Source organism: Acinonyx jubatus, chromosome B1 (genome assembly GCF_027475565.1).
Source record: "Acinonyx jubatus isolate Ajub_Pintada_27869175 chromosome B1, VMU_Ajub_asm_v1.0, whole genome shotgun sequence".
Classification (NCBI taxonomy): Eukaryota; Metazoa; Chordata; class Mammalia; order Carnivora; family Felidae; genus Acinonyx; species Acinonyx jubatus.
In genome coordinates this window covers 199,900,287-199,924,093 of record NC_069382.1, presented here as the reverse complement: position 1 = coordinate 199,924,093, position 23,807 = coordinate 199,900,287, and the positions used below count along the sequence as shown (strand labels likewise).

The window sequence follows — 23,807 nt, the reverse complement described above, 5'->3', positions numbered from 1 at the left end:
CAAAACCGTGCCTTAGTTCCAGATTTCTTACTCATTGCACATGATGGTAAGACTCCAGAGACTGGCAGTGTTTTAGTCTTGAATGCTAATTCTGGGGTCAGGCTGAAGTATTGCTCATGGGAGCAGGGTGGGAGCCAGGGAAATAGAGATGGGGACCGAGCTGGGGAGGAGGCAAGAGAGCGTTCCCCAGGAGGACTGGTGATGCCCAAAGCTCTTCTGTGCTCCCTGGCAGACTCCCTTTTCAGACCCAAGAATAATTCAGGTTTGAGCTTCTGGTGTATAGATACCCATTTAACAATGTGTACCAGTTTTGGGATGAGTTGTATACAAATACTATCCCCTAAAGTAATGACCACGGCTGTGGCATGTAAAATCTGTAGTTGCGGGTATTTTAATTGACACTGGGCTCTGGGCCTGTGTTTAACTTTATTATAAAGTAAAACATAGATAGACAAAACTACACAAAGCAAATGTATAGCTAAATGAATTGTTGGCAGGTGAGCATCCCATGGCCACCCGTGAGCACAGCCCCCAGGAAGTCAGTACCTCTGTGTGGCCCGTCCAGACACAGGGTCCTCTCCCTGAGCTGCCGCTGAACTGGCTTCCGTGGTAGTCCTGCTCTTTCTTTTTTTTCTTCTCATATTACTCAGGTGTGTGTTGCCATCGTCTTGCCGAGTTTTTTGTTTGATGTATCTTTTGTATTTTGGTTTTTTTCAAACACGAATTATTTAAGCGAGGCTGACCTCATGTAAAGGAACCAACTAAGTTCAAGAAAGTTATTTCTGTCTTTTTTTTTTTTTTTTTAACAGCTTTGCTGAGATACAATTTACATGCCATACAATTCACTCATTTAAAGTATACAGTTCAATGGCTGTTGGTATATTACATCGTCAGCTATTAAAAATTGTGGTAAAGTATGTACAACATAAGACTTGCCATTTTAGCCACATTTAAGTGGACAATTCATTTGGATTAATTACATTCACAGTATTGGGCAACCATCACCAGTATCTATTTCCAGAACTTTTTCATCACCCCGGAGACTCCATCATGGTTAACTAACAATTCCCCACCCCTTCTTTTCCCCATGTCTTTGGTAATTCTTTAACCTCCCAGTCCCCACCCCACCCATCCTGTCCCTTGTAATTTATCTGTTGAAGAACCTGAGCCCTTGACCCTTCAGAGATGCCCAGAGTGTGGACCCCGCAGCCTGCGTGCTCACAGGGCACCGCACAGGCTTTCTGTCTGTGCTGCCGGAGAGCTGGTGCTGGATCCAGAAGCTTCATCAGACCTGTTTCCTTCCCTGTAGCAAGACCAGGAGCCTCACTGTCTGCTTATTTGTTGTTATGGGTATTAGCAGCGATTGCCCAACTGGATTTTATTTTAAATATGTAATATTAATTGTTTGGGAAATGTTTAATTAGGTTTGTGAATAAACTTACCAAAAGCGACTTCATTTCGTTCTCCTTATCACTTGTTTTTTCACATGCATGGTATTTGTAACCGAGGTTACCGTGAGTATCTTTCCATGGTGTTATCATGCATTTACAAAGTGAATATTTAGATAGTGACCCGTGTGTTCAGCCACTGATGCCATGCGCCGTGAGGACATTTCTTCGTTTTTTCTCTGGATTCCAGTCCAGCTCTGCTTGAATGTAAGCCCTGTGCCTACACATTGTGCTCCGATTACCCCACCAAAGATGTCCCGGGACCCCTGACTGCTTTGCTCTCCATTGGCTCAAAATGGAACCTGTATCATGGTATAGGAGGAGAGCAGCTCTCACTTCTGGTAGAAGGGGGAAGAAAAATGTGTGCCGGGCAGATACCGGTCTCCCTTAACATCCCCGTTTTCCAAGTGGTACGAGAGAGGCAGGATGACGTTACGTAGAAGATGGGCTTTGCGTGAAGCATGGGAACCTGTGATGAGCAAGGCTGTGGAAGCAGGAATGGGAGAGAAAGCGGCTGCTCTGGGACTGATGAACAGCCAGCCAGAGGGCTGTGTTCTCAGGCCCCGGGCCCACCCAGTCACTGTGCAGAGCCCAGAGCAGCCTCAGAATCTTGGTCTTTTAGAAGAGTGTTGTTTGGTTTGGTTTTTTTGGGTTTTTGGGTTTTTGGGGTTTTTTTGGCTCTTCTTTGAGCTTCTCCTTGATTCCAGATTCTGTTCTGGGCGCCTCACAGCAGCCTGGTGCAGTGCTTAGCGGTGTCCCACGTGTCACATCGGGAGAGGAGGTGACGGAAGCAAAACTCCCGTCTCTGGCCTGGAGCCTCTGGACCCCTTTCCTTTGCTGAGATGCCTCTCTCCCTAGGCTGGGGACCACCACACACGACACGTGCAACGAGGACACGTACAGCACCCTGCTGCAGCGGTACCAGCGCTCCGAGGAGGAGTTGCGCAGGGTGGCTGAGGAGTGGCTGGAGTGCCAGCAGAGGATCGACGCCTATGTCGATGAGCAGGTGAGCGCGTGCCGCCCGGAGATGTTGTGGGCCGGGCACGTGTGCCAGGTGACCAGGGACGGGAGGTAGGTGCAGGTTGCGGGGTTCTGGCCACTGACTTTCCCAAGGGAGCAGAGATTCTGCGGTGCCACAGTGGTCTTCATTCAGTTGTGCCTGAGGGTGGCAGCAGCTGTGAATCAGGTCACTGTTGGCCTGGCTACACCCACCGTCACCTGCGTGGGCTGCCACCTGGTTCAGTGTCCCCTCAAGAGTCTGTGAGGCCCTTGGGAGCTCCTGAGCCTTGTAATTTCAGGAACCACTTCCTGAAAGCTCTGCCACTCAGAGCCCACTCTCGGCCTCTCACCATCTAGAAGAGGAGCGCAGACAGAACATAGCTGACGGTACTTGGCAGGTGCTGGCAGGGACGGACGAGGACCAAGAAGGCAGGGCCCTCCTCTTGGAGATGGGGCCTGAGGGCAGGTGCACCTGGTCAGCAGGAGCCTCTTAGGAGGCCGGAGTGTGGGACTTCCAGAGGGCACCCCAGCCTGCCTGCCCGCCTTTCTAAAACTGCAGGAGGGTGGATAGAGGAGGACGAATTCAAAACCGACCTTTCCAAGATAACAGGATGTAAGGAGTGATAAGGGAGCACTGACAGAGCCTTGTTTTACCTTTGAGACTCTGGGATTTGGATCTACCCTACTGCAGACCCCGTGGATGCTTTCTCTTTCCATGTTGTAGGTAGGATGAATATAAATGCAGTTCTGGTTTTAGAAATTCTTTCTTCATTTCTCCAGTTAAACTGTGACTAAACACATAAATGCCTCAGGACAACTCTTAGAAAAAAGGAAAGACTGAGACTTTGCAGAAATGGAGAAAACCTTTGGGAATAGTAATTTTCTTACGGATCTGTCCCTGAAATTAAATGCCTATTTAGGAATGTAATGTATAGTATTATCACTGCTATTCTGATGAAAATGGAGCGTATGTAAAAACAACAATATGGTTATTTTCTCTAGGAAGGAAAGTACAGTCTTACTTTAAAAAGTAAACCTGAAATTAAATTTATTTCTTTAAAAGTCATGTTCTGGGGCACCTGGGTGACTCAGTTGGTTAAGTGTTGCAGTTCACAAGTTCGAGTCCCGTGTCAGGTTCTATGTTGACAGCACAGAGCGTGCTTGGGATTCTCTCTCCCTCTCTCTCTGCCCCTCCCCTGCCCTCACTTGTGCTGTCTCTCTCTCTCTCTCTCTCAAAAATAAATAAACATTAAAAAACAAAAAAAAAATAAATAAAAGTACATGTTCTCACAGCTCTAAATGCTTACAGTAAAAAGTAGGAAAGATCTTAAATCAGCAACCTAACTTGGCAACTTAAGGATCTAGGGAAAAAAGACAAACTAAACCCAAAGCTGGCAGAAGGAGAGAAACAATAAAGATTACAGCAGATAAAATACAGAGTAGAAGAAACAGTGAAACCAGACGTTTGTTCTTTAAGATCATCAAAGTTGTCAAATCTTTAGCTATATAGACTAAGAAAAAAAAGAGAGAAGACTCAATTACTAAAATCAGAAACGAAGTGGGAACATTATTACTGATTCTACAGAAATAAGAAGAATGGTAAAAGAGTACTGTGAACAGTATCAGAACAGAACACCAACAAATCAGATCGCTTTAGATGAAACGGACAAATTCCTGGAAACACAGAACCTGCTGAGACTAAGTCACAGGGACACAGGAAGTCTGAATGGACCTACAGCTGGTATGGAGACTGAATCACTAATCAAAAATCTCCCAGCAGAGGAAAGCCCAGGACCTGTCGGCTTTGCAGGTGAATTCTGTCAAATATTTAAAGAAGAATTAACATCAGTCCTTCCAAAAAATGGAAGAGGAGAGAAGCTCGCCAACTCATCCTGTGAGGCTAGCATTACCCTGATACTAAAGCCCCACAGACACTGTAAAAACAACAAAACTACAGGCCAGCATCCCTTAAGAACATTGGAGCAAAATTCTCAACAAAACAAGCAAACAGAATTCATAAATATATTGAAAGAACTTTACACCATGACCAAGTGGGACTTATTCTTGGAATGGAAGGAGGGTCAATATGTGAAAATTGATCCGTGTAATAGACTACATCAACAGAGTGGAGGGGGTAAAAAAAAAAAAAAAAAAAAAAAAAAAAAAAATGATAGTCTCAGTCGATGCACAAAAATCATTTGACAGTATTTAACCCTTTTTCATGATAAAACACTCAACAAACTAGGAACAGAAGGGAACTACCTCCACATAAGAAAGCCATGTGTGAAAATCCATGGGAACCATCATACTCAGTGGTGAAAGACTGAAAGCATTTCCTCTAAGATGAGGAATAAAGCAAGGTTGCTTGGTTTCTCTGCTTCTATTCAACATGATACTAGAAGTTCCGGTCAGAGCAATTAGGCAAGAAAAATAAAAGGCATCCAAATTGGGATGGGAGAAGGTAAATTATCTCTGTGGATGATATGATCTTATGTGTAGAAAATCCTAAAGACTGTAAAAAAAAAAAAAATACTAGAACTAATAAATGAATTCATCAAGAACAAAGTCAGTGCACAAAAAGTTATATTTCTGTACGTTAACAAATAATCTGCAAAGGAAATTATAAAAAATCCCATTACAACACTATCAAAATGAGTAAAATACTTATAAATTAATTCACTCAAGGAGGTGGAAGGTGTATACAGTGAAAACCATTAAACTTTCTGAAAGAAATCAACAAAGACATAAAGGGAAGTACATGCCATGTTCGTTGGAAGACTTAATGTTAAAATGTCTGTATTAGCTACAGTGGTCTACACACTCCGTGCTATCCCTGTCAAAATTGTAAAGTTGTTTTTGTAGAAATAGAAAAATACATCTTGTGGCACCTAGGTGGCTTAGTCAGTTGAGTGTCTGTCTGTCAGCTCAGGTCATGATCTTGCGGTTCATGAGTTTGAGCCCCACATTGGGCTCGCAGCTGTCAGTACAGAGCCTGGTTGGGATTCTCTGTCCCCCTCTCTCTCTGCATCCCTCCCTCACAAAAATAAACATTAAGAAAAAAGAAAAACCCATCTTAAAATTCATATGCAATCTCAGGAGACCCAGAGTATCCAGAACAATCTTGAAAAAGAACAACAAAACTGGAGGACTCACACTTTGTGATTTCAAAACTTACCCATACGCAGAAGCATGACATTGGAACCTTACCTCACACCATATGCAAAAATTAACTCGGTAGATCAAGGACCTAAATGGAAGACCAAAAATATGAATGAAAATAGGACTCCAAGTGAAATTCAGCAGACACAAAAGAATAAATATGGTAGAACTCCACTTATATGAGGTCTCTACCATAGATTCTTAGGGACAGACAGTGTAATTCATGGGGACCAGAGCCGGGGAAGTGGGGGGGGGGGGCAGGGGAGAACGGGGAGTTATTACTAATGGGGACAGAGTGTCATTTGAGGAGGATGAGAAAGTTCTGGGAATGGATGGTAGGGATGTTTGTACGATGATGTGAGTGTACTTAATACCACTGAACCGTACACTTAAAAATGGTTAAGATGGCAAATTTTATGTTATGTGTATTTTACCACAATAAGAAAAAGGAAAAAAAGGTATTTTCCCTTTTTTTCCCCACAAAGAAAAGACATCCTCTTTACTAAAGCAACCAAAAATTTATTTTCACTCACCTATCAAGAAACCATGATGCCATTAATACAAATTAGGGAAACTGAGTAATTTTAGCATCTGGAAGGTACCAGTCTTTCTAGAACCCTTGGAATGGACATCAGTCACTTCCAATCGAGTAGTAGGTTAGGAATTATGTAGTAATTTCAAGGTTTCAAAACATCTGTAAAATAATTGAGTATTCACAAGTAAGCATGGACGTGGGAGACGGCTGACAGCTTTAAATCACTTGTTTTTGCTTGCTTTTTAAAACGTATCCTTTATTTGTTATTTGACACATACATAAGCCTGCAGGTACCCAAATGTTCGGAAAAGTTAATCACAGAGGATGTGAGGAGAGGGTCAAAAGAGTAGTTCTATTGAGTGTGTGCCGAGTTCTGTACTAAAATACAGAAATTACTACCTTTCCTAATGTGTAGCTCCTTTAAAATCGTCTTTAAATGTGCAATAGTGATAGCTACTTGTGAGAAAAAGGTTTTTCCTAAAAACAGCAGACGTATGTCACGTAAAGGGAGGACTGGCACCGATATTGAATCTTCCCATTTAATAAGATGGTATATATTCTCTTTTTAGGTTGGTTTTTTTTTTTTTTTTTTTTTTTTTTATTGTATTCTGTGTTATGATTTTACCGTTTGTTTCCTACCAAGTTTATACCTGGGGGCTTCGGGTGTTGGGGCCGCACTTTCACGCTGTTGGCACTCCACCCAATGCCCTTACTCTCCAGGAGTTTCTGAGTTGGCTGCCTCGAATTTTCTAGGAGACCATGACCCCTACAATAATGTTTTGTCTTACCCTCTCTGGCACTTGAACTGGTTTGTTTGGCTTCGGTTAAAGCCTTCGGCACAGCACGAATGCGTACTGCTGTCGGCCACTGCTGTTGGAGCCGTGCTCTGCTCTGGCTTCCCGTTAGGTCACGTGCTTTGCCTCGCTTACTGATGATAGTTCTTGGCAAATTAAGGAAGGCTCCCTTTTCTAGCTTATTAAAGTTACGATTTTTGTAAAAAGCAGAAATAGATACTGAATTTGATTGTATGGTTTTTTTCTTTTATGTATTTTTCTATATGAAGTGAAAGATTAGGTTTCCTAATTTTGAGACATGTTTGCATCCCTCGAATTAACGTCTTACTAGATTATGGTGTATTCTCTGTTAACCCATAACTAGATTTAAGTAGCTGATACTAGGATGTTGGTGTCTGTATTCTGAGGTATCATTGACTCTTTGTCTTTGAGGCCTTCTCTGTTTTGCATAAAGGTTATGCTAGTCTCGTAGAATGAATTGAGAAACTTTCCATGATGTTTTTAGCAGCATCCAGTTAAAAAAAATTTGTTTTTCCATAAAGGATTTGAGGGAATACACCCTAAAACCTGGGGCATGATTTGTTTTGCAGGGAGGAGGAGTGAGGATTATAGACCTCATGCTGCCTTTTCAGTTTACATTTTACTTTGTCATCTGTTCTGGGGTTTTTGCTTCATGAGTCAGCTCCACAAATTGATGTTCGCCTAGGAAGTTGTCTGCATCGTTTAGACAAGGGATTACAAGCTTGTGCTCAGAGGGGAGGCTGTGGGACAGCTGCTGCCCACGCCCCCCCCCCCCCCCCCGGCCTGCCTCCCTGGCACACTTGGCATGGAGAGCACCATCTGTACCAAAGGAAACACCACACCCTCGGCCAGGAGGGCGGCAAAGGGCAGGTGCCTCAGAGCTGCGAAGACGTCCAGAGAAGTCTGGCCCTTAGGTGGAATCTCAAGAGCTTTCTAATGTTGACTCAGCTTTTTAAAAAGCACTGTGCAGGCACAGCGGAACAGCCCGTGAGCCACCTGCTCACAGCTCTTCTTTGGATGTGAACGTCTGCCTTGTACAGTTACTTCCTCCTGCCCCCCCGCCTGTGTCTGCCCTTTCTCAGGCCCACTTTAACTGTGGGGCCTTTTCTTCCCTTGGTCAGCCTGGGAGGGAATTTGGAGAACAGTGTTCCCGTGTTTATTGATCACATTTGCTTCTTCATTTTCCTGATAATTTCTGCTTTTACCTTTAATTTCTTCCTGCCTTATGGGTTTGTTTCTCATTTTTATTTTGTTCCTTTGGCTTGTTAGGTTGAACACATACTTTTCAGTCTTTTGTTCTGTTTTGTTCTCTCAGAAATGCATCTAAACCGGTACATTTTCTTCTACATGTTGGGCACATCTTACATAATCAGATTTGTGGGGCTTTCATTGTCAGTTATTTCTGTGGACTGTACTTTCAACTTTGATTTCTTCTCTTATGGTTTAAATGATTAAAAATGTTTTTTCCAAAAGCATGAATTTATTTTTTGAAATTACTTTTGTTTTGTTTTGGAGGGTTTATTGGTAGTATTTTCTTGTCTATGGGATTAAATATGTCCCCCCCCCCCCCGCTTTTCTTTGTTCTGATAATTTGGAAGATACAAATCCCACATCTATGTTTTTAGTGGTTATTCTTAAGTTTTTAATAATTAGAAGAATACATTTACATAAACATCAAGACTTCATTGTTTCATAGCCTCCCCCCGCCCACTAAAACCGTACCTTTGAGCCCATTCTTCCCTGTCCCCCTCAATTGGGCTTCTTTTCTAATTGTGGTAAAATACACGTAACGTAAAATCTACAGTTTTAACCACTGTGAAGTGTCCATTTCAGCGGCAGTAAGTACATTCCCATGGTTGTGAGCGCCCCCAGCCTCTGCCTGTAGAACGTCTCCACCTTCCTTGAAGGACACCCTGTCCCATTGCACAACAGCCCTCCCTTCCCCCCACCCCTCCCAGCCCCTGGTGCCCCCGTCTACCTTCTGTTCTGTGGATTTGACTCCTCCAGGGGCCTCGTGTGAGTGCAGTTGTACCAAATTCGCCCCTTTGTGACACCGGTGTCCTGTCCGCAGGCTCGTCACGGGCAGGCTGGGTCATCTCCATTTCTGGATCTCTGGTTCAGGCAGGGCACATAACAAGAGGCTTTCGGTAAAGGATGAATGTTCACTACTGCAGTGACAGATTCAGCTCTGACATCTTAATTTCTTTTTTTAATGTGAGTTCCTCCGTGTTTCCCACGTAAGAAGAGCACGTGAAAGAGGTGGAGCCTCTGTAGGTGGTTTGTCACGTGCACCAGATCTGAGATCTCCCCTCGCAGACGCCTGGGTGACTCTTGCTGGTACTGAGGTTTTTTGTCTGCATCTCCTTACTAGATGACCATGAAAACCAAACAGCGCATGCTGACAGAGGACTGGGAGCTTTTCAAACAAAGGCGATTCATTGAGGAGCAGGTAAGGCTGTGGGGAGGCTGCACGCCAGAGCAGGAATGCAGCTCGGGAAACCCCACCATTTCAAGGCCACACTGCCCTGCCTGCTCCTGAGATAGTGTTGTTAATCCTAGATAAACTAATTTCCCTTATCTGTTTCCGCATCCTCTGTATTCCTCAAGGAAAAACTCGTTTATCAAGTGACCCCCTCTAGCCCTGCGCTCTCTAGACAGGTGGTGGGGTCACAGAGTGGGACTGGGCCCACCCCCCTCAGGCCGTTTCCCGGCCTCCCACACGCCTGGGCCATACGTTCAGTGCGGCTGCTGACGGTGCTGCTCGCTTCCTGCCTCCCCACGGGCTCTTCCCTGCCCCTCTGCACCCTCTGAGGCTTGGCGGGGTGGGGGGGGGGGGGGCTTGTCATGATGTCCTCAGGGGCACTCGACTTTGGAAGCCTGCTCCCCTTGATTTTCACCCACAGGCTGGCGTCTGCCGCTGGTCTCCAGCCGGCCCTTCTCCCTTGGCCCCCTTCAGACGTTGGTGCCCCCTGTCCTCACCCCTGCGGTCTCCTCTGGGCCCCACGGGTAGAGGGCACCATGCTCCGCGTGCTCTCCCGCCCCCGGCCCCCCCCACCCTTCCTGTATGGATTCTGTCCTATCAGATGGCCCTTCCAGCCTCACCCCTTCCATTGCCAGAGCTGGTCCACAGGCTTCTCTGAAATCCAGATGCTTGCCTAGTTGATGGGAAGTTTGGCTGCCACTTTCCACGTAGCTCCTGGCTCCACCCCCTTCAGTTGCTGGTCCTTGTCCCTGCAGTGGGCATCCTCCCCAGCTGGCCTTGCTCCCACCTGCCAGCACGTGTCACAAGTGCCACTCGTGCTACAGCTCCGTGTGTGCAGGCCTGTGTGCCTCCAGGCTACACTGTTGGGCACGGTGCTCTCCTCCCAGTCTGCCAAGACCCCTTTCCTGCTCAGCCCAGGGTCAGTAGGCCTTCTAGAGGTGTTTCATTGGATGCTTAGCTCAGTGCTCTGCCTCTGACCCAGAGGCCTTTTTTTTTTTTTTTTTTTTTTTGGCCTCTGATGAAGTTAGCAGCGAACCGCCTCCCCTGTGAATCACCCTCCCCCCCCCCCCCCCCCCCCCCCGGCCCCACACACACCGGCCCTGCTGAGCTGCTTTTCTGTTTCCGTTTCCGTGGCCTCCTGCACAGATCTGGGCTGGAGCACCTCCCACCTCATGGTTTCCTCTTTCAGGGTCTGAGCTCCTTGGGGGCCACAGTTTAGTTCTGAGCTCCTGGTCCCTAGTGAGTCCCGAGCACACAGCCATTTGGGGTCAAGGCTGGTGTCTGCTGGTGAGGCACCAGCGGGGGGGTGTTCCTGCTCCCTGGCCTTTGTGCAGCTCTAGCCAAGGGCTGCTGCACATTTCAGGTCTGCCCCTTTCCCCCCACCCCTTCGTGGCTCTTTCCTATTCTGGGAAGCTGTGGCCGCTGGCTTCTAGATGGGCGTGATACATATATTACCATGATTACTGAAAACTCGGATCACCTGATTGGGGAATCTGTCTTGCAGAGTTAACCTCTCATTTGATGATTCCCTCCAGCTAACCAACAAGAAAGCAGTTGCTGGTGAGAACAATTTCACGGACGCCATGAGGCACATGTTGTCCTCCCGGCTGAGCATGCCCGACTGCCCCAACTGCAACTACAGGAGAAGGTGAGCCTGTGCTGTCGTGTGGGCACAGAGGGCCTGTGGGACCCATGGCCTCAGCAGAGGCGCTGACCCTGACAGAGTGTGGTCTGACCTTCTCTCCTGGCTCTCTGGGTAACTGTCCTTCATTCCCACTCAGATGTGCTTGTGATGACTGCAGCCTCTCACACATCCTCACTTGTGGTGTCATGGACCCCCCCGTCACTGGCGACATCCACAGTCACCAGCTGCCCCTCCAAGTGGATTCTGCTCCCGACTATCTCTCTGAGATGCGCCCACCTAGCGTGTCCTCAGCAAGCTCAGGGTCAGGTTCCAGCTCTCCCATTACAATTCAGCAACATCCCAGACTCATCCTCACAGACAATGGCTCTGCACCAACTTTGTAAGTTGTGACTTTGTAATAAGATTTCAGAAATTTACGTAACCCAATAATGAGAAGTATGGACAGTGTTGTCTGCAGAAGTATGGATATCATTATAGTGCTTTTCCAGAAAAAGGATCCTTCATTTTTTAAGCAACTTTTAAAATATGAAATCAGTAAACCCAAACTTTGGCACTATTTCATTACCTGAAAAAAAAATATGGTAAATTAATAAATGCCAGTAAAGAAAAACCATGTTGGTATGCAGGGAAGTGTCTCTTCAGTTCTGGCTTCACGTTTCCTCATTTTATTTGAGGGTGATCAGCCCGAAGCTCATTCCGCCTCATTGTCCGTTCAGCATTCATGCTTATTCCATGTCTTGCTAAAAACCCAGATGATCACTTTAGCAAGCGATTGAAAGGTTCTGTTTTCCGTGTTCCCACATTATCTACAAGTACATTTTGTATGAGCGAGGTGGCTGTGCCACTATCGCCAGTTCACACTGTAGGTGAGTGGTCCCACGTTTGTTCGGAGTTGTGACCCTGTCATTTGTTGAGGCTTTCCACCCTGACTTCTGGAGGGGTTGCACATGGATGCGTGTTTTTATTTTATTTAGGTACATTTAGGTTTGTATTTCGCTTATCGTAGAGCATAGGGGTGTCAGGAGCCCCGTGCAGGTGACGGACATCAGCCCCGGTACCCAGTAGTAGAGATTGTTGCCCCAACTGCGGGCTGTTCAGCGCTTCTCAGATTTCTCACTTCTTCCATCTGGATTTCTCACGATGACTCTGAGGCTTTCCTTTGGAGTCTTCCAGTCCTCAATATGCATCTGGTCTCAAACACAAAATAATTCTAAAGGGATTGGTCTCAATGCCATGACTCTGTTGAGCTCGAACTGCTTTCTAGTCCTGGACACCCTGTGCTCTCTGGGAGTCTGTGAAGGAGGGTCGAGAGTTTCCCAGCCAGCTGTTTACCAGCCTCTAAAAAACGTATCGGCAGGAAACACATACAGCCTAATAAAAATGTGTGTCAGAAGAGCCTATCCCTGCTCACATGTCACAGCTGCCAGCGTCAGGTGTGAGCTCCTGTGCCTTGTCACGTGGTGGAGGAAGTGGCCTGTGGGCACCTTTCTCCTCAGGCTGGGATTGTCCGTGGCCGTTCCGGGCCTCTGGTCCTTCAGCAGCCTGGGGCTAATGTCTGCCAAATACGATTTACCGTGACCTGAAGCCCTCCAGCGTTGCCTTTGGTACGTGTTGTCTCTTTCTTGGTGTCATCGCGAAGGCGCTTACATAGAGTCGTGCAGTTTTAGTCTCTGTTCAGCAGTGCCCTCCAGTTTTGGTGGGCTCTAGGGCCAGTGCAGCCCGCCTTCATTACGTCGAGCAGACGATTTAATCACTTCATCTCTGAACCTCGGTTTCCTCATCTGTGGGTCATGGTGGTTATAACATCTCAGGAGCGGCTGAGTGTCCACCGAGGCAAAATGTCCCGTCACCTCAGGCACCACAGGCCCTCAGGAAGCCTGCACAGCCCGCACCCGGTGGGTGCTGTGTGCTTCCCTTGGTGAGTGTGCTGTAGTATGTTGACTCTGTTTCTAAAAATGGGAAAGACATTTGAGTTGAGCAATTCTGGACGCTCTTCTGAAGCTAAAAGGTCGCTAGTTCTTAGGACTTTTCCTTCTGGAGGTTGTTGTATGCTGAGGCAGAAGATGGACTCAGAGGCATGCTCACATAGACTATGGGGTGACCACGTGTGGTCACATCACACCTTGAACAACTTGCACTGCAGTGGGAGCTCCGTGCCCACTCTTTCCACACACCAGAAAAGCGTATGTTTGAAGTGGCCTTCGTTGGCTACAGTCTTGAAATTTGCTTATAATTTTTAGTAAGTATTTCATTTGCCCATTGTTTAGATGTCTTGCTAAAGCTGATATTTACTTAAGATCTTGACTGACTTGTCCAGAGCTGGCCTTATAGTGAAAAACTGTCAGTATTTTGTCAGCTAAGTGCCTTAAAGTTTTGTTCACCTGGCTACGTCTGAAATTTTGGCAGTCCTTGGTAGTCCTTTAATTTTAGTAAAAAAATTGTGTCTGCTTGGAAATGGCAGAGAACAGCTGTAGACCAAGGCACTTCAAGTTGAGTGGAAATGCAGTGATTAATCTGATTACATTTTTATGCTTTTTCCAACATTTTTCTACTTTTGGAGTTTTGTTTTCCATTCTTCTAAATAGTACCAATGGTAATCGTTCAGGCATTTTTCTCCTTGTGTTCAGGTTACTGAGAGATAGTAGGAAGTGTGTGGCGCTCAGTGTAACACTCTTGTGAACAAGAATAGTGTCCGTGAAGGAGACGTCTGTGCTTTGTGGGTGGTTCACTCACTGTCCCTCCGGGTAAATGGCCTCCTGGTGACCATCTCTGCCTGTCTCAGTTGTAGTGATGACGAAGACGTTGCACCATTGTCAGCTAAGTTTGCTGATATTTATCCATTGAGTAACTACGACGATACTGAGGTGGTGGCCAACATGAATGGAATCCACAGCGAATTGAATGGTGGCGGGGAAAACATGGCTCTGAAAGATGAGGTATGGGTACAGCTTCTTCCTGGTGACAATAAGTGGCAGAAAATGGTGATCTGGCATCTTATTTTTTTATATTCTTGCGTTTTGAAAAGCATAATTGATAAAGGTTGTTTTTAAAGTCCCCTCAGGTAAGCAGTACCAGTAGTAGCTCTTCAGAGGCTGACGACGAAGAGGCAGATGGCGAAAGCAGTGGGGAGCCGCCAGGAGCCCCAAAGCAAGACGTGGCTCTAGGCAATGGGAGCCCCAGGAAAGAGGAAAGTAAAGTGGACAGTCCACCCCCATCTTACCCAACTCAGCAGGTACGATTTTATCTTTCTGAACTTTGTGTTTTGCCAAGGGTATCTTTCTCTGTGTGTATTTCCTAAACATGAGAATTATTGAATGCAAAATTGTGTTGTTTTGAATAACTTCTGAAGATGAGCACTGGAGAGGATCAGAGCATGCTTTTAAAAATAAATCAACGTGACTCCTGAGCCCCATTTTGATCTTGTTCCTCTTGCTTGAGTCTCATCGACTCTTGCTTGAGTCGAAATGACCGAGTCAAATCGGTCTTGATTTTGTAACTCTCCACAGTAGCTCCAGATATTTGGGTATCATAGAGGGTTTTTTCTATAAAGAAGCAAGGGGAGAGTTTGTATTTTTGTTTTCTAAATGTTTATTGTTAGAGAGAGAGAGAGAGAGAGAGCGCGCACGCGTGCACACACGTGTACACGCGTGCACGCGAGTGGGGGAGGGGCAGGGAGGCAGCAGATCCCAAGCAGGCTCAGTGTTAACAGCAGAGAGCCTGACATGGGGCTCGAACTCACGAACCCACGGCCTGTGAGATCATGACCTGTGCCAAAGTTGGATGCTTAACTGACTGAACCACCCAGTGAGACTTTTTTAAACAAGTAAAATAGTGGAATGTTAAAATTTCAGAAATGGTTGATTTTGTAAGGGAGGTTTTCTTTCTGGTGGATATCGGGTTTCTTAACTGAAGGTAATACCTCATGAGACAACTGTCTTTTCTTAGAGACTCAGTTTTACAAATAGGTTATCACGTAGTTTTTAAATGAAAGGAAGACCAGGTAAAAGTCAAGATGCTTAGTTAATTAACTTACTTAATAGGCAGCGTAGATCCACGGTTCAGGCAAGGAAGGTGACATGGTGAAAAGGTGTTACATTGAGAAGTCCTGCCCCCTTGTCCTTTACCATCTGCCCTGGCCAGCACCTACCCACCCCCAGTTTTAGTCCCAGTAGATAACCAGTCTTACTCGTTGTCGTGTGTCTTCCCAGTGTTTGTTTATGCAAATGCTCATGTTTCTTCTTCCCCTTTCAAATGAAAAGGCTTATGTGCACAGGCAGTTCCCTGACCAACTCTCCCTGTACAGAGTGCACTTTGTTCTCTTCTGCTGCCCTCTGTGTTCCAGCAGGTGGATGTACCATGGTTTTGTTTTTCTTTTTAGTCCCCTGCTGCTGGGCACCTGTGTTTGCTTCCCTCTTTTTCCCCTATATACTGTTCAGGGAGCGTCCTTACGCATCTTTCATACATAAGTAGGTCTATCCCCAGGATTGGTCACCAGCAGTGGCTTTTCTGGGTCAGAGTGTGATGGCTGCCCTGCCCCCCCAAAGAGGCTGCTATCATACAGTTTTGGGGTGCTGCCAGTCTGATAAGAATTGGTAATCCCTTCAAGTTTCAGTCTCCATTTTATTGTTTATGGGTAAAGCTGAGCATTCTTTTATATATATCGATGGGCCATTTGTTTCCTTTTCCAGCTTATTGAGTTATAGGAATTAGAAGAATTCTTTATGTGTTGCCCCTCCTTTATAATTACGTGATCTGAAAACATTTTCTCTTGGTCTGTGGCATGTCTGTTAGTTTTTAATGGTATTTTTTGAAAATCAAAAGTTTTTAATTTTGCTGAATTCTAATTCATCAACTCTTTCTTTTATGAATCATACTTTTGATGTCCCATCCAAGAAAACTTTGCCTAATACAAAACTCTGTTTTCTTCTAGACGATTTGTAATTTTAGCTCTTACTCAGGTCTGGTTCATTTGACCCAGTTTTTACTTATGGTGTGAGAGTAGGGTTTAAATTCATCTTTTTGCACATGTGGATATCCAGATTGCAATTGCATTGATTGCACCATTTGTTGAAAAGACCATCTCTTTTCCTGTTGAATTGCAGTGGCCATTTGCTGAAAATCATTTGACTATAAATACAAGTGCTTATTGTCTGCACTCTGTATTCTGTGTTTATTTGACCTCTGGGTCCTTTCCCATAGTGTATTTGACCTATGCTTTATAGTAAGTTTGGAAATAAGGTAGGATCTGCTCTCCAGCTTGGTGAGGCCTTATTGAAAACTGTTTAGGCTGTTCAGAATCCTTTATGTTTCCATGTAAGTTTTAGAATCAGCTTGTTCTACAAAAAAGCTTTCCTGGATTTTGATAGAGATTGAGTTGAATTCTTGAATATTTGGTAGAATTCACCTGGGCAGAATCCTCTGGGCCTAGTCTTTTATCTGTGGGATAATACAGATCAATTTGGGGAAAATATAGTCCTAACAAAATTGGAATCTGTCAGCCTATGAATGCACTATACCTTTCCATTTGTTTAAATCATTGTTGATTTCTTTCAGCAGTTAAAATTTCTAGTAAGTAGGTCTTGAACTTCCTAAATTTATTCTTAAGTATTAGATGGTTTTGATTCTGCAGTAAATGGTATTTTCTAGTTTCAGTTTTCAATTGATTGTTGGCAATATGTAGAAATACAGTTGATTTTTATATGTTGATCTTACATTCTGTAGCTTAAACTCATTTATTCTTTTGTTGTTTTTCCTTTTTTTTTTTTTTTTTTTTGGTAGATCCCTTTGGATTTTCTACATGCAAGATTATGTTGTTTGTGAATAAAGACAGTTTTACTTTTTCCTCAATCTGGACGCTTTTAATGTCTTACTCTCGCCTTCCTGAGCTAGCTAGCACCTCCAGTCCAGCTCTGCGGGGAAGCGTTGCAAGCGTATGTCTTTGCCTTGGTCCCAGGCCTGGAGGGAAGTACTCAGTCTGTTACTAGTGTGATGCTACCTGCACAGTGTCTAGGGATGACCTTACCAAGTGGAGGACATGAATCCTGTCAACTCCCAGTTTCCTGAGAGTTTTATCATGAACATGTATCTGGTTTTCCAAATGCCTTTTCTGCCTCTATTGAGATGTTCCTGTGGTTTTCATCCTTCATTCTGTTACTGTAGTGTATTGCATCAAGTGATTTTTGGATATTAAACCAACCTTGTATTCCTAGGATAAATCCCACTTGGTGTGGTATATAATTTTTTTTGTTTGTTTGTTGCTGGATTGGTTTCCTAATCTTTTACGTCCATGTTAATGAAAGATACTATTTTATGGTCATCTCTCCTTGTGACATCTTTGTCTGACTTTGATAATGTTAGCCTTAAGGAATTAGTTGGGAAGTGTTTATTCTGCCTACAATTTCTGAAGCAATTTGTCTAAAATTCGGATTTCTTAAATATGTGATAAAATTTACCAGTGAAATCCCCTGGGCCTGGTCTTTTTTTTTGTGGGAAGACTTACAGTTACTCATTCGGGTTTTGTTTATTAATAGGTTTACTCAGATTTTCTATTTCCTCTTGAGTTAATTTAAAAAATTTGTGTCTTTTTAGGAATTCATCCATTTCACCTAATTTGATGGCATAAGGTTGTTTCTGGTATTCACTTATAAATTCTTTTAATTCTACAGGGTCTGGAGTGATGTTAATCCCTGGTTTTGGTAATTTTGTTTTCTTACAAATTTTGTTTGCTAGAGGTCTTATCAATTTTTGTAAATAACCAATTTTAGGTTTTGTTAATTTTCTCTGTTTTTCTCTTAATTTCATTTATTTGTATTCTGATCTTCATTACTTCTGCTGCAGTCTTTGGCTTCGGTTTGTTTTTCCCTTTCTAACTTGTGAAGTCTAAGCTTAGATTACTGATTTTAGAACTTGAAAACTTATTGAGACCTGTTTTATGACCTAACATGTGGTCTCTCCTAGATGATGCCCCATGTACACTTGAAAATAATTTGTGTTCCGCTCTTGTGGAGTGTCCTACAAATGAAAGTTTGGTCAAACTGATACCATTATTCAAGTCTTTTGTATCCTTACTGGTTTTCTGTCTTGTTCTAAAAATTGCTGACAGATGTACCGAAGTCTTCAGGTATAACTGCGGGATCGTCTGTTCCCTTCTCAAATCTGCCAGATTTTGATTCATGCATTTGGGACAGTGTTGTTGAAGGTGTATACATGTATTATTGTTACATCTTCCTGGTATATTGACTCTTTTGTCATTATGAGATGGTTCTCCACTAGCATTTCTTCTCTTAAAGACCATCTCATGTGACATGAAGAGTCATTCCAGCTGTCTTAGAATTACTGTGTGCGCACGTTATATATTTTTTCACGTCTCAGAATGTAAGATTTGTCTTTGAATCTTTTAGTTGGGTCTTATATTTGCATCTTGTCCGTCGATCCTGCCTTTGGTCTGGAGTGCTTTGTTTATGGTTAATGTCATGATTGGTGCTGTGAACAGCTGCCATTTGCTGTCTGTTTCTCTAGGTCTCCTATGTTTTGTTCCTCTGTTCCTCTTTTGTATCAGACAAAAATTTTAGTATTCCATTTTAATTCTGCTGTTGATTCTTTGTTTTTGTTTTTTGGGGGTTTTTTTAGTTAATTTTTAAGGGCTGTTGGCAACGGGAAGTGCCCCAGGCAAGAGGGCTAGACTCCCACTGCTCTTACCTGACGTTCTAGTAGATTGGCATGAATAAATGCTTCTCAATTTGCTTTTTCCCTTTGGTTGGCTTTCAGATCCTCAGATGGTTGCTTTGACAATTGTGTTCAGTTTCACCTTGTTTCGAGGGAGAGAAGCCACCGACTGCCTCTCTTCCCTCAGCTGAGTCCTGTCTCTGGTGCCTTCACAGAATCTCCACGTAACCACGCCTTAGCAGTGCGAGCCCCGTGGAGTCCAGTACCAGTGCTCTGTCGTCCCTGGCCCCAGCCCCCCTCTGTACTCTGCCACCCTTGCCAGTCCCCTTGTCCCTTCGCGGACAGGCACGGGAGCACACTGGTGCGGGTGCCACCTCAGCAGACGCCCGGCTGGGGAGTGAGGTGTGCATCTCTTCTCTCCCCAGGTTTCCTGCATCCTGGGCTCATGGGGTCCCCTCTGTACTTTTACAAGGAGGGCCCTGGGTGACTTGAGGTCTCAGATGAGCCCTGCCATCTTTGTTTCGGCTGTGTAGCTGCTCAGCAGAATGTGACTTTTTAATTTGTCCCTTCTTTGTTTCGCTAAATAACTGGGTACTTTTTTTTTCTTTTTTCTTTCCTTTCAGGCTGAACAAACTCCAAACACTTGTGAATGTCATGTTTGTAAACAAGAAGCCTCTGGACTGACAGCATCAGCAATGACAGCTGGCGCCCTTCCTCCCGGCCATCAGTTCATGAGTCCAGAGAAGCCCACACACCCTGCTCTGCATCTTTACCCCCACATCCACGGACATGTGCCTTTGCACGCAGTCCCACACCTGCCCCGCCCTCTCATCCACCCCACCTTGTATACAGCGCCCCCCTTCACACACAGTAAGGTAAGTCAAGGCAGAGAGGGCCTGAAGCTCCCCTGTCACTAAGGTCTTTGCAAGAAGTGCATAGTTTAACAGACAAAAGTCATAAATTGTCAACTTGTATAGGACCATGTCTACTCCTGATGGGAGGTCTGCAAATGTCTCCTTTTATTGTAATCTCTTAAGCTCTCAGAATTTTGAATGTTCACGGTTGTAAGAACAATCACAAAAGTCATGATGTATTCCTTCAGAATTAACTAGAATGTAAAGAGTTTCCCAGGTGATGTTGGCATAACGAGTTATCCTTGGGTGCCTGCACAGATAGCTCTTCTCAGCAAGACATAGTTCGGTTCTTTACTTACGGCACCCTGGGCCCTGGCTCTTTTTCCTAACATTGTATGGGTAAAACACTGAGTACGCATGAGTCTTCTGACCCTAGCGGGGCTCTCCAGTATCTGAAATGATTATGCTCTCTATGTGCAAAAATTAAGGACTTGTCGAAATACACAGACTTAAGGAGGAATCCTGAGCGCACTACAGGAAGAAGTCCCAGCGTCAGGTGGTTGTTGAGGGGTGGCTGGCGGGCACACGGGAAAGGGCATCCCAGAAACTGGCTGTGCTGCAGGCTTGTTCAGAGAAAGAGTGGGCATCTAGAAGAAGTTCGATTTTCATGTATTTCTTCTCAGAGAACACCATGCTTCTATTTGAGTAGCTTAGGCTTTGCAGAGAAATTCTTAGGTTGGTTTCATTCTTTGTACCTTAGATAGCTTTGCCTCCTTAGCTATTTTGAACTTAGCTTTATTGACTCTTCTAAATTCTGATTTTTGGTTTCCTTTTCTATCAGTTATTCTGGTTCAAGATTAGTTTTAATCAAAAATAAAATTTTCCCCAAACTACAGACTTATGATTTAAAACCGTGATTCTCAACTGGGAGAAGGGAGGAGAACGCAGGGTGGAAGGGGCTTTTTCAAACCGCACACACATTTTCTCCCTGCAAGGGCGTCTGCCGTGAAGTGGGGTGTGTGTAGCCCACCAGTGGGCTTTGTTTTCTGGGGAGGGGCACGGGTAGGAGAGTGACAACCACTGATTCAGAGTAAAGTAGAATCAGTTTGTTACGTTTTGTTGTGATAAGTAATTGGTGACTACCCAGGTTTATGCTTAAATTTTGTTCGATTGGATATCTCTCAGTTTGACATTGAATGATGGCTTTATTAGTAAAATGATTTGAAATAGCATTTTCAGGTGTACATTCAAAGCCAGCCTGTTTTCACAGTCGCCTGGTCTACATAGCCTCTTTCTCTCTGGTTGAATATATGAGGTGGGGAAGCTATCCACTCTGTTTTCCCCCGGATAGAACTGCTGTCTAGTCCCTAGGAACCACCCCTAGAAATAGAGTGCAGTGAAGCTGATTATTCCCCAGAGGCTGCTGGGACACTCCAGTTAAAAACGGGTATTTTTCCCCCTAACTTTTGGCCTTTTCTCACAGCATTATAAGTAGTCCCTAAAATGGTAAAAGAGAAGAAAAATATTTGGGGGGAGTATCATCTGTATATAAAATCTATTTATCTAATACCTTTTCAATTTTAACCTAGTAGATAGACGTGATGAAGGATTCATAGGTAGAAGGGCAAATACAGAGGACGAGCTGTTAAGCTTCATTTCAGTCACTGTGCTATGAATGTCAAGACTGTTCAGTGATGCATGTAAAATACATTAACTGGATGCCATTTTTATTTAGAAAAATGAGATGCATTTGGCAAAATACTTCAATCGTAGCTGATAAAAAGACGTTTGTTTCTCTAACAAGCTAGCGTTGTCACTTACAAGGTCTTCCAAAATTGGTTTGTATTACTTGAGTTAGTTTGACTTCAGCGAATACTGTGAATACACGTGTAGCTAATGCGTAACGTGTTCACAACCCCATAGGAGTTGGTAGAAGCCCCTTCTAGAGAATTCACATCAGAGCAAGCGTGTTCGGAGGATGTCCCCGTGTCATTGGGAGGCAGAGGTGGGCACTGAACGTGGAGGAGGGCGGCTGTGCTCACGGAGCTCTTCTGCTTCCCTGTTTGTGTTCGTGGGGCCGTTAGGGATCTTTACTCTGGTAAAGTGGCATCCGTCACCATTAAGCCTTCGTGTCATTATAGTTGTAATTCTTTTAATTCATACTGTGGCCGTTGTGGGTAAATATTTAGTACCTAAAACGCTTGGGATGAGTAGTGTAGAAAGTTTATTTGTTTGAACTTAGGAAAACTTGAAGATTGTTTCTGGTTTTCAAATGTCTTTGTACCAGTGGTACATGTATCTTGTATGCTGAGATCGAAGTCATTTCAAAGTTAAAGGTAGTGGCAGGAGGAAAAGGCAGTAAGGAAATTCTAGACAAAAATTAAAACTATATGACAGGGAGTTTCATTTGCAAATATTTGCGGATTTCGCAGCCTTCTTTTTGGTACTGATTTCTGCTTTAATTCCCTTGTGGTCTGAGAGCAGACTTCGTATGACTTTTACTCTCTCGAATTTGTTGAAGTGTGCTTTGTGGCCCAGAATGTGGGCTGTCTTGGTGAGTGTGGCCTTGAGGATTTGCATAGTCTGCAGTTGGTGGATGAAGTCGGCTACAGACATCCGCTAGGTGCCGTTGACTGATGGTGCTGTTGAGTTCAACGATGTCCTTCCTGACCTGCTGCTGGATCTGCCCGCTCCTGACACAGGGGTGGGTGCCAGAGCCTCCCGACTACGGGCGGGCTCTCCTCTTCCTCCTGCAGTCCTGTCGGTTTCTGTCTGTCTTGCGTAGCTGGGCGCTGTGTTGTTAGGTGCTCACCCTTTAAGGATTGTTTTGTCTTCTTGGATAACTGACCTCTTCGTCATTATGTAAAGCTCTGTTATGTAATTATCCCCGAGAACCTTCCTTGCTCTGAGGGCTGACTTGTCTGAAATTAACACAGCTCCTCCAGTTTTTCATTTACATTAGCAGGGCGTCTCTTTCTCCATTTCTTTACTTCTAACTTAAAGCGGTCTTTGTACTTCCAGTAGGTTTCTTGCAGACACACGTAGATGGGTCTTGTTTTTTAATATACTCTGAATACAGTTTCTGTCATTTCATTGGTATATTTCGACTAGCCACGTTTAAAGTGATTTTTGGTGTTTTGGGTTAAGAGTAACCATTTTCCGATTCTCTGTTCATTACCAGAGGCTTCTTTTTTGCCTTCTCCACTTTTAATTTTTTGATTCTAGTTTAGCTCTTCTCTTTAGCATACCGACGATACTTTTTTAAAAAATTGGCAGTTGTGTTAGAATATACGTTTTACCTCATCTAAGTCCTCCTTCAAAGAACTGCTCTGCTTCGTGTTAATATAGGTACCTTTTCATAGAGTGTTTGTTCCCAGCCCTTCCCTCCCATCCCTTGTGACAGTGCTGTATTGTTTTCACTTATCTGTTTATTAATCACCCAGTGCATTGTTACTGCTAATGCTTAAGCAAAGTTATCTTTTAGATCAATGAATGATGCAAAATAAGTTTATCTCACTTATATTTATTTCTTCCCCATTCCCTTCCTTTCTTTATGCAGATCCAGGTTTCTGACCTGTATCATTTTCCTGCTGCCTGAAGAAAATCTTATAACGTTCCTTGTAGGGCAGGTCTGCTGGCGATGAGTCCCCTCAGTTTTTGTTTGTCTGAGGAGGTCTTTATGTCTCCTTCCCTTTTCAAGGATAATTTCGTTGGAATCAGAATTCTAGGTTGGCGGGGTTTTTTCTTTCAACACTTTAAGCAAATTTCACTCTACTTTTACCTTGCATGGTTTCTGATGAGATGTCCTCTTTAATTCTCGTCCTTATTCTTAGAGGTGCAGGGATCCCTCCCCCTCTCTTCTCCCTTCCCCTCCTCTTTCCTTCCTTTCCCCACGCCTCCCCTCCCTTTCCCCAGGCTGCTTTCAAGGTTTTCTTTTTGTCTTTGGTTTCCTTCAGTTTGATAATATAAAATGCCTAGGTGTAGAGTTGGGGGTGTGTTTTTTTCTGTTTGGTGTTCTCTGAGCATCCTGGATCTGTGGTTCATTGTCTTTTGTTAATCTTGGAATGTTCTCAGCCATTATTCCTTCAGGTATTTCTTGTGTCTTTTATCTGCCTTCTTCTGGTATTCTAGTTCCTGTTTGTTGTGTCTTTTGAAATTGTCACACACTTCTTGGCTGTGTTGCTCTGGTTTTGGTCGGTGGTGGC

At 44.2% G+C, this 23,807-nt stretch overlaps 1 protein-coding gene across 16 annotated transcripts in view; it reads left to right on the top strand.

The window, feature by feature from the left end:
- FAM193A (family with sequence similarity 193 member A) overlaps window positions 1–23,807 on the top strand; it is a 166,694-nt gene that overhangs the window by 106,891 nt on the left and 35,996 nt on the right. For 15 of the 16 annotated variants that reach the window (XR_008296456.1, XR_008296454.1, XR_008296457.1 and 12 more), the window contains 7 exons: window positions 2,307–2,454; window positions 9,328–9,405; window positions 10,974–11,086; window positions 11,220–11,462; window positions 13,866–14,019; window positions 14,136–14,315; window positions 19,372–19,623. Coding sequence is in view for 8 of the 16 variants with exons in the window: in XM_053217700.1 (XP_053073675.1) it covers window positions 2,307–2,454; window positions 9,328–9,405; window positions 10,974–11,086; window positions 11,220–11,462; window positions 13,866–14,019; window positions 14,136–14,315; window positions 19,372–19,623 (1,168 nt within the window). In the remaining 8 variants the exon portion in view is untranslated. The remainder of the gene's footprint in view (window positions 1–2,306; window positions 2,455–9,327; window positions 9,406–10,973; window positions 11,087–11,219; window positions 11,463–13,865; window positions 14,020–14,135; window positions 14,316–19,371; window positions 19,624–23,807) is intronic. The other variant, XM_053217701.1, reaches the window with a different exon arrangement.